Genomic DNA, 14,317 nt, shown 5'->3' with positions numbered 1-14,317 from the left:
TGATTTGTATATTTTGTTCTGTGCATAAATTAGAAGTGAGGTGTTTTTTTTTATTACCATCAAGCCAAACCTTTTTTTTACATAGCGCTATGATTTTTTCAAGTTTTGTAATTTTCAAATTACTCCACGTGTGATGTCACAAGCTCTCTTCGGTGAGTTCTGCTGATTGGCGAAATGGCTTCCATAAACCAGAAATCTATCACAACTATCATTGGTTGATACGATAGAACTAATGACGTCGTTCAAAGTAGTTCGTTTTTATTAAAATAATTTATATTATTTTCTCATTTTATTTTAAGAAACTCCGTACAATTTAATGCTCTAATTTTTACCGCGCATAAGAAAACATTTTTTATGCCCAATTTCCCGTAGCAGTGAACTTCTTAATTGGTACTGTGTTAAGCTCACATTTTTGTAATATTTTTTTATCAACATAGCATAACATTAACCATAAATAAATAAATATTTTCCCTGAGTCTTAAAATATATATTTCTATGACAGCTTTGACTATTTATTTGCACTTATGTTACACGTAAGGCTTAAAAGACTATTAATACTGTATTTTTCTGCTGTTAGACCCAATAAAATTTGAGGGAATCCCATTATGAGGGTATATATCGCTTTATCCATTCTTGCATCAGCCCTAATCTATTGCATTTCAATGGCTTCTTTTTCGGTATATACCAAGATATACTAAAAAAATCATATATACATTTTCCTTTAAATACTAAAGGAAAATGTTTGTGATCTTTAGTTGCAAACTCACGCTTTCGTCATACATCAAAAACAATAAATACCATATTTGAATATAAAATAATTGATACTTGATTTTTTCTACAGACCGGTCGATTAAATTTCAAAGTAAATTAAAAACAATAAAAAAAAATTATAACATATAAAAAAAAAAATATTCAGATATTTCGATTTTACTTTTTTGTTGCTATTTTCTATATAGGTAAGTATCTAATGGTTTATGTGTAAAAGTAAAAAGATGAGACGCGGTTTTTTAAGTAGGCGACGCTCTAAAGAACTAATAATAATTTATTTTTTAAATATAATATATTGAGTGTATCCAAATGTTTGCAGACTAATATTGAAATATAACTCTTATGATTGTTTTTTTATATTTTACTGTAGGCTATTCGTTCAATAAGTTTGGAAAGGATAGGCAAATTGGAGATGGGTTTTTAATCTTTTTTATATGCTGGGGAGCATAGAATTAAGAATAGTCCAGAAACCGCATACGCACATCAAACAGAAGGCGACTAAACTACACATAATTGAGTAGGTTTACGTTTTGACCCATTAGTTTCTTTGTAGACGTCGCTCAGTACGCAACTCCTGATTTGAATTCAACTATGCCGTGTCGTGTCCTTTTAAAGTGTAGAAATACTGCTAGGATCTTAAAGAAACAGGATGGTATCAGATTTCATGTGTAATTAGCAAACGAATGTTTAAGTAGCAAATGCATTACTTAAAAGTTGAATTATTTTTCCATCTGTCAGATTGTCGAAGAAACAAAATGGAAATTTCGTTAGTGTTGCCAGGGTAGTAAATTTTTTTTACCCTACTTTGCTCATCTAATGAAAGAACTAATAAAAATTAGACCTCGGATTAAGCAACGTCGTGGGGGAAATTTGAACGAGATTATCTTTAAAACATCAAATATTATTTAAAATAATATAAAAATATCCGTTTTATGTAAAATAAAATTTGTTTTATATTTTAAGTTTAAAGTTCATTAATTCAATTACTCCTAACCCTTTACTTATTTACTCTGTTGTGTCAATCAATGTTTCCGCGTGCACAATAAAATTTTAGAGAAATTAATACATTGCTTTTTTTTACCTTACGGAGTTTACCTTTAGGAATGTTATGATTATTTTTTTTCCCACCGAGCAACATTACGCTGCGACATCATAAATGCGCGCGGCGAAAGTAGGCCATAGTGGGGGGATTGTTGTAGGTACACAGTCTGATGTATTCAAATATGATTCTACGCCACTTCTGGACTATTCTTATTTCTATGCTGGGGAGTTATTAGTGTGTGAAATGATAACTTAAACCAGTGAATGACAGGTCATAAGCCTTTCTTAGATTTCCGTATTCTTTGAAAATACCTGTATCTCGACTAAGGTATCTATCAAAAAGGTATTCTTCCTTAATTTCTGTTGAAATATTAGTATCCTCAATATTGATAATTATTATTTTCAGCAATTAAATATGGTGGACAAGTTGCACGAATACGAGGGCTGGGCAGGACGCGCGCACGCATGGCGCGATAGCACGCGCGAGCACTTGCGCGAACTGAGGCCACACTGCTTTACCATACAGGGAATCCGAGACAGGTTGCGGGGAAGCCATCAACCGCCAGAGTTTATAGGGGATGAAGAAAACCCACCGAACGCAAACAACGATTATTTTCATATATACAGGTAAAATAATTACAGAAACAATCTATTTATCTTGACAACGAACAATGTATCAACAATTATATAAAAATATTCAGTTGTAGGTGGAAATTCTTGGTGGATGTAATTTATAATAGAAATACAAGACGAGTTATACCTATATGAGTCTTAAAGATGTCGCGAAAGCGATGAAACCAGTCACTGGTCATTCCAAATTTAATTATTTAAGCATCACTCGTCTTTTATTTAAATAATAAAAACATACAAAATATTGATCGTGAGAGAAAGTAAAGTGGTTTTTATAAAAAAAAAATATTTGTTAAAAGACTTTTAAACTAGGGCAATTAAAAAAAATGTATGTGTAGTATTATCAGCGCTACAATTTTTTGATGTTTTGTAATTTTGAAATTATTCTGACCGTGACGTCGCAAGTTCTCTTCGGTGAGTTCTGCTGATTGGTGAATTGGGATAAACCGGAAATCTATCACAGCGAAAATTGTATCGACGAGTACTTACAAATTGTATGTTTTTAGTTGGTATCTTTGTTGAATTACCCCCTAAATTAATTTATTAAAATTGTTTAAAATAATGGACCCAAACATTGTCCTAGAGATAGGCAGGCAGGCTATCTCCACAGGACAATGTTTGGGTAAACTCGCACGGAAATGACAATAGGACAATAGCCACATGCTTCGCGCGTGCGTGTTGCTCCCGCGCATTTTTTCTGCCAAAAATGTTGCGTAGATGGCGTCCGGAAGGAATTACAAAGTTAATATTTATGCCATATTTATGCATAGTTACTCACGGTGGTATTTGAACAAGCGCGCATTCGGATTTTTGTAGTTAAATATATGTAAAACTCTAAGATCAATAATACGCCACCCACCGGTAAATTGAGTCGCTTATACGGACAAAAACCATTCTATGATTATCAACTACAAAATTAATTACAGTTTACAGCAATACGACGGGCCGTGGGTACTAAGGTCGAGAATTGCAATCGCAAACCGAAACCCTCCATTACACGTTTGTTAAACTAAAAACCGAATCAAAAATTTTGAGCGCCTTTGTTCTATGCATTATTTTCTTCCTTTATTTTGATTTTACTCCTTAAACTATACTAGAAATGATTTCGATCAATTAATTAATGTCAACAAACAATTAATAACGAAAAAATACCAAAAAAATTTGAGACACCCACCAATACGAATCCAGCTTAACATTTATTATTTTAATCATTATTTTTCCGCAAAGTGCATAAGGCACTGCATCAGTACTCTAACTGTAGCGTATTTTGATCATTTTTGTTACATGAAAGTAAGATGGTCAGTCTTAAGCTTCAGGTGTTAATATAGGGAATATATATACAAATAACATGTTATTATAAATATATTATTATTTTAAGAGCAACTTTTGTTTTTATGCCTCAATGTCCAGGTGTGTAGATTAGTCAATTCATCAGACACTTTGGAATTTTTTGGGAAAGATCTTCCGGCTTTCTGTAGATCTCTTCGCCTCTAAAACAGTGTGGGATGAAGATGGATTGGTATGGTTTAGCTTGAAGTTTTATATGTTGATCATGTTTATGAATATATTGTATACCATTATATTATTGCCCTCATTTGTCTTCGCTACATAGTTTTATGTTCTTTTTGTTCAGTTTTTTGTACATATTTCTTCATAAAACTTAGGCTTAGACCGTATATGTAATAAATAAATAAAATAATATGCAGTTTTAATGTTTAGAAAGTAGTAGTTTATATTGTAAAATGATTAAAACATTTGTCTTTCTCATTAATTCTAGAAAGAAAACAAGAAAAGAGTTGATACGAATATCAGCCGCAGTGATGGGTATAGAATTCTCTTATGCAGGAGAAACAGCTTTCGTTTCCCCCACATTACTGAAGATTGGTGTGGCTCATCAACACATGACCCTCGTATGGGCCCTGTCTCCGCTAGTCGGTTTCTTCCTGACTCCTATCCTCGGCTCACTCAGTGATAGGTGCAGATCTGTGTTCGGGAGAAGGAGACCGTTTATCGTTCTACTCTCAGTCGGAGTATTCCTAGGTAAGGCAAGAAAAAGTTGAATTTTCATAGATTTGTAAGATATTTCATTGAGATAATTAGAGGAATTGAAAAGTCGGATAATCGAGCCGCCGATTACTGAGAGAGTATTGTTTTTAGTTAAAGTAAAAGTTAGACCACATTCACAAGAAAGAGGGAAAAATAAAATAGAGAAAAATTTTTAAAAGATGAAACATGTCATTTTTCTGATCAGGGTTGCTGCTGGTTCCTAATGGAGAAGACATTGGCTATGCAATGGGTGATTACTATCCATATGACAACAGCTCTTCACAACTCTTGCTACCAGTCCTTCCTCACAGAACATCAGCCAGTAAATTTGATACAGTGGATACAAATAATCTGACAAGTTTACTGGACCTAGATGAACCGATTCCTATTACTCCACATCCTTGGGGCGTCTTCTTTACAATACTTGGCACTGTATTATTAGACTTTGATGCTGATGCTTGTCAAAGTCCATCTAGAGCATACCTGCTAGATGTTACATTACCAGGTAGGACTAAGCTTATGTTAATTTACTTTTATTCAAATATTAACATTAAGTACCTAATTTGTTTATTTAAATTCATTACAACGGTGATTATATTCAATAAAATAGTAACATATTCTCAATTCAGTGAGACGAAAATCCTTCTAAAGTTGGAATACAACATAATGAAAAGTAGAGGCATACCTATTTAAAAATATAAATATAAAAATGATGACATAAATAACTATTTCATAACACTATCTGAAACAACGCGCAACACTACGTGAACACCATATTATGAATAAAAATAAACTAATTTTTATAATGTCTTTCAACAGTTTCCTATAATGATGTCTTTCCCTGGACGAAATTCAATTTTGAATATTCTTCCTGAAGATGGCTATTATTTTGGAGAACTTAATATGTTCATTCATGATATAAAACACTATTGAGACCAAAAAGGGAATATTTGTGCAAATTCATATCTGTTTTACAATTACAGGAAAACCTTGTACAAGTATTCTGTTGAGATCTCATCTTGTAGCCGGATCAAAATTATGAAAACCCATGCTTTACACTCACAAGATCTGATTGGTATTAATTACAAATATGTTCGATAATTAAATAAGAAGTTAAAACTTTTTTTTGGTTTTTTAAAAAGTAATAACCCACTAAGCCTTTATTTCAGAGGCTAGTCAGCAGGTGGAAAAGTAAAGATACAGTAGAAAGTTATAAAAAGTATAAGTACCCAGAAAAATCATTAAGAAAAAAATCTAACTTGAATTTTTTTCTTGCAACTGGCGGGAATTGAACCCGCAATGACAGTTTCACACTTGGCCGTCTAACCAACTGCGCCACCACAGCGTCTGTCAAATAGTTTTAAAAAGTCAGCTCATTTATTCACTACACATTGTCATATCCAAACTAACATACGCACATGACATAACACACACACACAATCATATACAAACACCCTCAAACATATATAAACATACGTTGACACATTCACCTTCTTACAATAATTTGAATGATTATTGTCTTCATCATCATCATGATCATCATTTCACTGTTTGTACCCAGTAGTGTATAGGGCACTGCATCAGAACTCCAAAGGCAGCGAATCTGGATAATTTTTATTACATAGAAGGTAAGGTGATCAGTTTTACGCTTTAGGTACCTGTCCAGAAACGATGAAATATTGTAGTATAGCACCTTTAAAACCACGTCAACCTTTTCATGTACACGCTGCCATTATTATCCAAGCAATGCATTATTATATGGTAAATATAATTTATCATACACTTCCAAAAATGCTTGTATTAATTCTATCTTTTTTTTTTCAGTCTGAAACATTTCAGTTAATCATGAATTATATTATGTGGTAATTATATACTACAACCAGATAACTTCAAAATCAGCATTTATGTGTAGATATGAGAACCATTAAAAACACAATTCTGTATCCTTCTCCATGAATGCTACAAATAAACAATTTGTGAATTCAAATTATCATAATATTATTTCAATCCACCACACAATTTAACATTCATGGAGTAAGAATGTGTGTTTTAGTGGTAAACTCAAAAATCCTGATTTTGAAGTAACCTAGTTATCATGTAATATTAATTTATGAATTCTTCTACCTGCATAGAGTATTAATTTCAATAAAATAACATTACTTTTACTATTTTCCAGAGGACCACGCTAGAGGACTCAGTACATTCACAATAATGGCCGGATTAGGAGGATTTTTTGGATATGGGCTCGGTGGAATTAATTGGGATGTAACAGCAATAGGTAAAGAGTACAATATATTTTAGAAACCTTTTATTTCACATGTATTAATTTACAAAAATAGTTATTTCTAGGTATTTTATTCGGTGGACATGTGAGGGCAGTCTTTTCACTTATAACAGTGATATTTATAATATGTGTGAGCTATACAATTACCAGTTTTCGTGAAATACCACTAGATATTCTAGAAGATGATTTACGCATCAAGGATATTATCCATCTGTCAAACAATCAAAATGAGGAAGCTCTTATCAATAAGAAAGATGAGGAAAAATCTTATGGAACTGCAGCTAAAACTGGTGACTCAGACCCACCTATAAACAATGTAAGTGCCTTCAATTAACAAGTTCAGTGCTATGGGAAATTGGATATGAAAAATGTTTTCTGACACACTGTAAAAATTAAAACATTTAATTGTAGGGCAAAGTTTCTTAAAAATGTATGAAAAAAATAAAAAAGTTTTTATAAAAATTATCTACTTTAAAATATCATAGGTTTTGCAGGTGTTTAGAATAGCCAATCAATTAAGTTTTTTCATCATATTAAACTTGCCTTTTAAAAAACACACGCTAAAACAGTTGAGGACAATACAACAGACGGAACAATGCCTTACTGTCCTAGCTATATAGTAACGTAGACTAGTAAGTCTTGAATGTACAGGATAAGACAATGGGACAACACAACAATTTATATATCTACAATCATAGAAATGAATAAATAAGTCATTATAATTATTAATAATATTGTAACATATTATGTAATTATGCATATCAGTCTATAGGGTAGGTGCTATAGTAATTGGACACTAAATTTAATGGTCGAAAATAAGTAAACATAAGATTTTATCTCCACCATAAAATAAACACTTTTTGTGTATTTTTTAAAATGAACACATTACATTTTTTTATTTTTTACCATTAAATTTAGATTGTCCAATTACTGTAGCAAGTCAAATAACTACAGCGCCCGCCCTACGACAATATTCTCTAAAATACATATTCTCTCTCTCTCTCTCTCCCCGATGGCGCTACAGCCCATATCGAGCTTTGGCCTACTGAAACTTCTGCCTCCAATTCTGTCTGTCCTCAGCCGCTGTCTTCCAATTTGCCACCTGGAGAAACTGCGCTGCATCCTTTTTCACTTTATCCTCCCATCTTAGCCCGGATCTTCCTACTAATCTCTTTCCTCCCGGGTGTACGCTCATTAATCTTTTAGGGACACATGAGTCAGCCATTCGCTATACATGTCTGGCCCATCTTAATCTAAGCAACTTCATATGTGTCGAGATGCCCGGGGCCTGGTAAATATTGTAGAGTTCTTTGTTATACCGAATGCGCCACTGATTATTCTCTCTCACTGGTCGGCAGATTCTTCCGAGTACCTTTTGTTCATAAGTAAAATATATTACAGCTACTTAAATGTTTTGTAAATGCCTAGACTTCCATATACCTTCTCAAAACTGTTTTTTCTCTCTGTTGCTATAAATCTTGATACATTAATAAGTATAATATCTATAAATTTCATTTTATTTTTTTAGACAAATCCGTTTCGGGATTCCGAATTCCTGAAAGATGAATACAATAAAGAAGCAGAAACTGAAACTGAAATCAATGCCAATGCCATTAAGGATAATGATGTTCATGTAAAGCCAATAGATATTGAAGCTGAAACAATATCCCTGAAGCACTATTTAATGTCAATCTTGATAATGCCATTTTCTCTGAGGATTGTATGCATTACAAACTTGTTCTCGTGGATGGCGCATGTTTGTTACTCTTTATATTTCACTGACTTTGTTGGAGAAGCTGTTTTCTTGGGTAATCCAGCTGTAAGTTCATATAAATTATAATTCTCTCATCATCCTGGAATTATTTTTTAATAAAAAATAAATCTCCACATTCTTATGATTTATCAATGTATTTCAATTATGGAGGCCATTTTCAACGAGTTATAAATACATTACTTATTATTAGAAAATGGTAATCCAGCTGTGGGAGAACTGAATTCAAACCTCGGATCGCTGATCGGTGAGTCCGCAACACTAGCTTCAGAGCCACAACCTGGTTCTTAATCTCTAGAATTCTTTATACTTCTAGAGATAGTTTTAAATTAAGAATCATTTGTGTAGTAGGCATCGATCTATTTTTATATAAATTGCAATGATAATGAATCCATTTTAATAAAATATGTAAAAACAATTAAATTTGGGGCGAAATGTTTTAACATGATATATGCTATTTAAATTACTTTTTACAGGGCTAAAAATTAATTATAATAATTAATTAAAGATTATTTTAGGACATTTGTTAAAAAAATATTTATTTTGTGTTCCTTTCTCTTCAAATACAAATTTGCAATTTTTTTACAAATATCATAATAGAGTAAAACTTTAATTATCCAGACTTATGAATGGCAGACATTATCCGGATTTGCGGAAATCCGGATAGTTGGATTAACCATTAAATCAAGGCAATGATTTGAAAGAAAATGAAAAATTTACTTTAAGATAACTTCTTTAGTGAATTGGAATCACATTAAAAACTTACTTAAACATGTCCAGTAAAGTTAATTACTTTGACGAAGAAACTCGTTTATGAGCAGCAAGGTCCCGCGTACCCTTTTTTATTTTCTGATAATGATCTGGATATTTGGCAATCCGGATGACTGGAGTTTAGATAAACGGAGTTCTACTGTACGTTTTTATTTTTTACCATTTATTTATAACAAAATAAACACAAAGAAATTTTGTAGTATGATCATTTTGTTTTTAATTTACAGGCACCTGAAGGCACAACATCAAGAGATTTGTATGAAGAAGGTGTAAGATTTGGTTGCTGGGGAATGTCTATGTATTCACTTTCCTGCGCTTGTTATTCTCTTATTATAGAAAAGCTCATTAAACGCTATGGGTATGTTCATTCATAATAATCTAATTGTAATTATATGTTCATATGCTAATCTACGCGAATCTCTTCGTCAAATTTTTCTTGGGAAACATTTCTATAAGGTGAGTTCTGGAATGAGAACTTGCAAACTGATCTCTTTCAGTATATTTAGATTATATTATATGATCATCTAAATATACTGAAATAGATCAGTTTGCAGGTTCTCGTGCACTGTTTTACACACCTAGAAGCCGTACAAATGCAAGTCGGAATTAATTCATTAATAGGACAATTCACTTGCTGAATACGGCTTCTGCGGATAATATGGATTTATTTTTCTGTACATATCGGCAGTTTAGCGGCTATCTGCTTTCTACTCATTAACATCTTACTTTTATTTACAGTCTGTATTACATAATGGATTAAACAGCTAGTGAAGTAATGCAGACTACAATTTGTCAAATAAATAAATAATATTTGTCTAAAATACATCAGAAATATTTTTAAACAAGAAATTGCAAAAGTACAACTACAATGGAGATTCAAGATAACTGTTTGGATTTAATGTTCCTCCATAGGTAGGTTCCAGAGCATTAGATGCATATATTGGTTCATATGTGGAGCTACCCACAGAGGCTATAATAATTATATAAGGTAGTAAAATAGTTATTTTTCTCTCTTGCTTTTGCTCTGTTTGCCTAGTGAGGAAGTTTAGCTCTATGGGAAATTGGATACAGAAATATTTTCTTACGCGCAGTAAAAATTAGAGCATTAAATTCTATGGAAAAGTTTCCTGAAAATGTATGAAAAACATAATAAAAAGTATTTTAATAAAAATGAACTACTCTGAACGACATCACTAGTTCATATAAATCAACCGATGACAATATAGTTGTGAAGATTTCCTGTTTATCGTAAATCAACTGACCAATCGGCAGAACTGACCAAGAAGAAGCGGAAGAGAACTTAAGACGTCACACACGGAGTAGTTTAGTAGAAATAAAATACATTAAATAGCAAATCAAAAAAACCACTGAACTTCATCATTTCTGAAATAACTGTCGTGTTTAGTGGACCCTATTTTGCGGATAGAATGACAGTAATCGGTATCGTCAGCTTGGTATTGACTTTAAGAAGTTTGAAGTGTTATAAAGGCTGTACATGTGGGGGGAGGGGATTTCGGGATATCCGGGAAAAGAAGGTGTTTTTACTAATGTACTTTTTAAGAAATAATTATTTTATGTATTATGTCACCAAGGTGCTATTAGTGAATTTTGAAAAGTATTCTGCAAGGGAGGTTACTTAGTTTTGTGGGAAAAAACACGAAATTACTGAAGTGGTGGAATGAAATATTTCTAGTTCATCTAATTTTATACTTTTTAGCAATTACATATGTAGATTTTTATCATTTTCTGAGTTTATACTAAAATTATGCGTTATTTTAATTAAAAATTAGAATTATGTTTATTGAACTGAAAAGTAATCTAATTTTAGTATCTTATGGACACATATTATAAACTAATGAAAGCTGGAAACAAAAAAACTACCTTTAAGCTTGAAAAGTAATATGAGATTAAGCAATTATTCAGAAAAAAGGTTAAAAAAACAGTATATACATATTTAGATAACCTTTCAAACCTATATGAACCTTCCACTTCACTGTCAATGTTAGGTACATATCACTTGTTAGATTATCAATGTATGGCTTCTGTTTGAATGTGGCAGATTTAATACCGGGCATAATATAATGCATTCTCATCCACTAATAACATAATATTATATTTTCTACTTTATCAATAATCCCTACATTTCCACAGCATATTAAACAAGGTTAGTGAGTCAGCAAATGTATTTGCCACAAGTTCAAGAAAAAGGTCTATTACTTTTCAAGTTTATTAGAAGTTATTTATATTTGCACCTACATATCATACCCCATTTTTTTCTTCACATTAAATAAACTAATAGAAATAATTTTGTATTATATTGTAATGTTTCAGGGCTAAAAAAGTTTATGTCGGAGGTTTGTTAACAAACAGTTTGGGGATGATGCTAATGGCTATTACCAAACACAAGGCTGGGGTTATAATATTTAGCTGGACTGCAGGAGTGATGTATTCAACTCTGTTTACAATGCCATATTTGCTTGTGGCACATTACCACGCACAAGGAAAAGTAAGTTTTGTTTTTGATAAAACTAAGATTAAATTTAAATTCACACATCACTCACCATTACTAATAGTCTCCATTTCAACTGTTGTTCGTGTATGCCAAATGAAAGTTTGTAATTTTGTAAGATTATTAACGACTAGCTACTAAAAATGCCACTTTGTGCATTACCGTCGTATAAATTACAGGTAATAGACCCCACTATAGTTCTAAAATAGCTGTGATATATTTAAAACTAAAATCACTCACTGTATAATTCAGAATGGTATTCATGGTTTGTTTGAGAATGTATAAGTTCATATCCGTGTTATTAATTTAGTAATTTTATTTATTACATAGTTATTTTACCTTTTAATTTATGTTAATTATTTTACTTTTAACTCATCGGTATATTCTAACTCAACACATTTAAGAAGTCGGAACGTATATTAAAAAAAGAGTCTGTGTCATACTCAATGTTTTATGATAATATTACAGCTTTTAAAATCTTAGTGATTTTTCTGCCTTAAAATGATAATAATAATATTTAAACATTAAATATGTACTTGATTTCATCAATATTTTGCCTTGACGCTTATTGACTGGGATAGTAAGGAATACGAGTAAATAAATATCTTACTTAAAAATAAGACTAGATAAAATTAAGATTTTCTATAAATCATAGACGTTTATAAATAACTTAGCTGTGAAATATTTAACTTTCAGTTTGAAGTAACACCTGAAGGAGAAGGGAGGCATGGCACACAACTTCGTGGACTTGGAACTGATGTGGCTATAGTAAGCAGTATGGTGTTCCTAGCGCAATTCATACTGTCCATGTGTATGGGATCGATAGTGACATATTCCGGAACAACAACAGCTGTAGTCTCGGTGGCGAGTTGTCTGGCATTCTTTAGTGCTGTCGCTGCAACACAGATTATGTATCTTGAACTGTAAAACACCATTCTAATAAATAGCTCACAATAAGGTCCTGTTAAACATTTTAATCACAAGAATCACAACTTGTCAGATAGAATTGATAGAAAATATATTACTATTCAAGCACAGATATTATTGTTTAGTAAATATTTTAAACATTTTCAAAAAAACATTGAGAAAACTATTCAATTCAAATCATTAGTTGGTTCAAATACAACCTTTTTGATTTTTATGCATATGTAGTTAGCAGAAATTGCACATTTTTCAAATAAATTTGGATGATAATTTTTAATGCTGAATCATGGCTGAAATTTCTCCACAAACAACTTCCCAACAAACACAAAAATGTCATTAGTGTATACATACTTAACTGTGTTTTTGGAGACAGATTCCTTCAAACTAAATAAAAAATGAGAGTACAAGAGTCAAAGGAACATTTAGACAAAATATTTTAAGCATTTCAGATGGTTGAATCACATCAATATTTATTTTATTTTATTCTAATTTCATGATTCCAGAGTCATTTGCTAGATTAAAATATTTTTTAGACTAAATGAGACATGAATTTATTCAAATTGAATGCTAAATTTGATATCAATTGTTCCAGCAAGTGTAACTATAGGCAGAACGTATAATTTCACAGTGATGTGTAATAATTTTACTAATCTAATGTTAATTCATTACTCATCATTCCTTAAACAGATAAAACTATGTATACCTCAGAAAGAAAATCAGTAGAATACAACCATGGGCATACTACCAATCTAGAAAACTTATTTCATGAGCCATCCAATCACACATAAAAAATAATATTTTAAAAGAGCACTTCGTCGTCAACGGGAAAATACCTCCCGTGTGTCGAAAACGTAATTGTTCAGGAGCAACTAAAAACTGATTTCTGAGAGCTACGAATTGTTTTATAAAACACCAAAAATACGCTTTTTAATTTTAAATGTCAGAATGTATTTTCACGAAAAAAAACCTTTTTATTTGAAGTACAAATAACATTTTTTGTGATTTTAAACACATGGTAGGTTTTTTTGGACATGAAATGACACACAGGAGGTTTTTAACTATACATGGGAGCATTTTTTCAGATGTTAAGAGATGTACAAAATGAACAATCAGCCACATAGGATACTTGAATTGCCAGTTGAAAATTCAAAATTCAAAAATCAAATCAAAATATTTATTCAGAAAAAAGTACATACAAAAACTAAAGTAAATAAAAATAATATTGTTAAAATACAATCATTTTATGTCAGCTTGTAGCTGCCTGCCCTTTATAATTAATAATTTTAATAATAAATCTTTGCAGGTACGTAAGAAGTTATCAACTTAGTACTTTAACCTATTTTTTTGTTGATTTTTTGTCCTTACATGAACTCCCTTTTTTAGTGTTCTTAATAACAATTTTTTTAACCTTTCCTGAACTCCTTTTTTCACCTATGACTTAAGGAGCCTCGTTTACAGATTTAATTTTATGTTTAACTCTCGAGTCTGGCTTGTGAGGAAGGCTATCGTAAAATGAATGACTGTCTTTTTCTACTGCGCTTTTAAGGGATTGTAAGTCTTTAAACTTAGAATC

The 14,317-nt window shown here is 31.5% G+C and overlaps 1 protein-coding gene across 1 annotated transcript; it reads left to right on the top strand.

Annotated features, from left to right (window-relative positions):
* The first annotated feature begins 2,030 nt into the window (after positions 1-2,030).
* On the top strand, positions 2,031-13,961 carry lovit (loss of visual transmission). The gene is made up of 10 exons (XM_088231906.1): positions 2,031-2,137; positions 2,216-2,436; positions 4,217-4,479; positions 4,691-4,990; positions 6,662-6,763; positions 6,835-7,085; positions 8,298-8,588; positions 9,539-9,669; positions 11,643-11,817; positions 12,517-13,961. The coding sequence occupies exons 2-10, from the start codon at positions 2,225-2,227 to the stop codon at positions 12,745-12,747; spliced, it is 1,956 nt and encodes a 651-aa protein (XP_088088032.1). The 5' UTR covers positions 2,031-2,137; positions 2,216-2,224; the 3' UTR covers positions 12,748-13,961.
* The last annotated feature ends 356 nt before the right edge of the window (positions 13,962-14,317 follow it).

The sequence above is a fragment of the Micrasema longulum genome, unplaced genomic scaffold, assembly GCF_059751315.1.
Source record: "Micrasema longulum isolate JH-2025_06_02 unplaced genomic scaffold, ASM5975131v1 h1tg000930l, whole genome shotgun sequence".
In the NCBI taxonomy this organism is placed as follows: Eukaryota; Metazoa; Arthropoda; class Insecta; order Trichoptera; family Brachycentridae; genus Micrasema; species Micrasema longulum.
The sequence above is the reverse complement of the archived record's forward strand: the minus strand, read 5'-3'. Positions and strand labels throughout refer to the sequence as shown.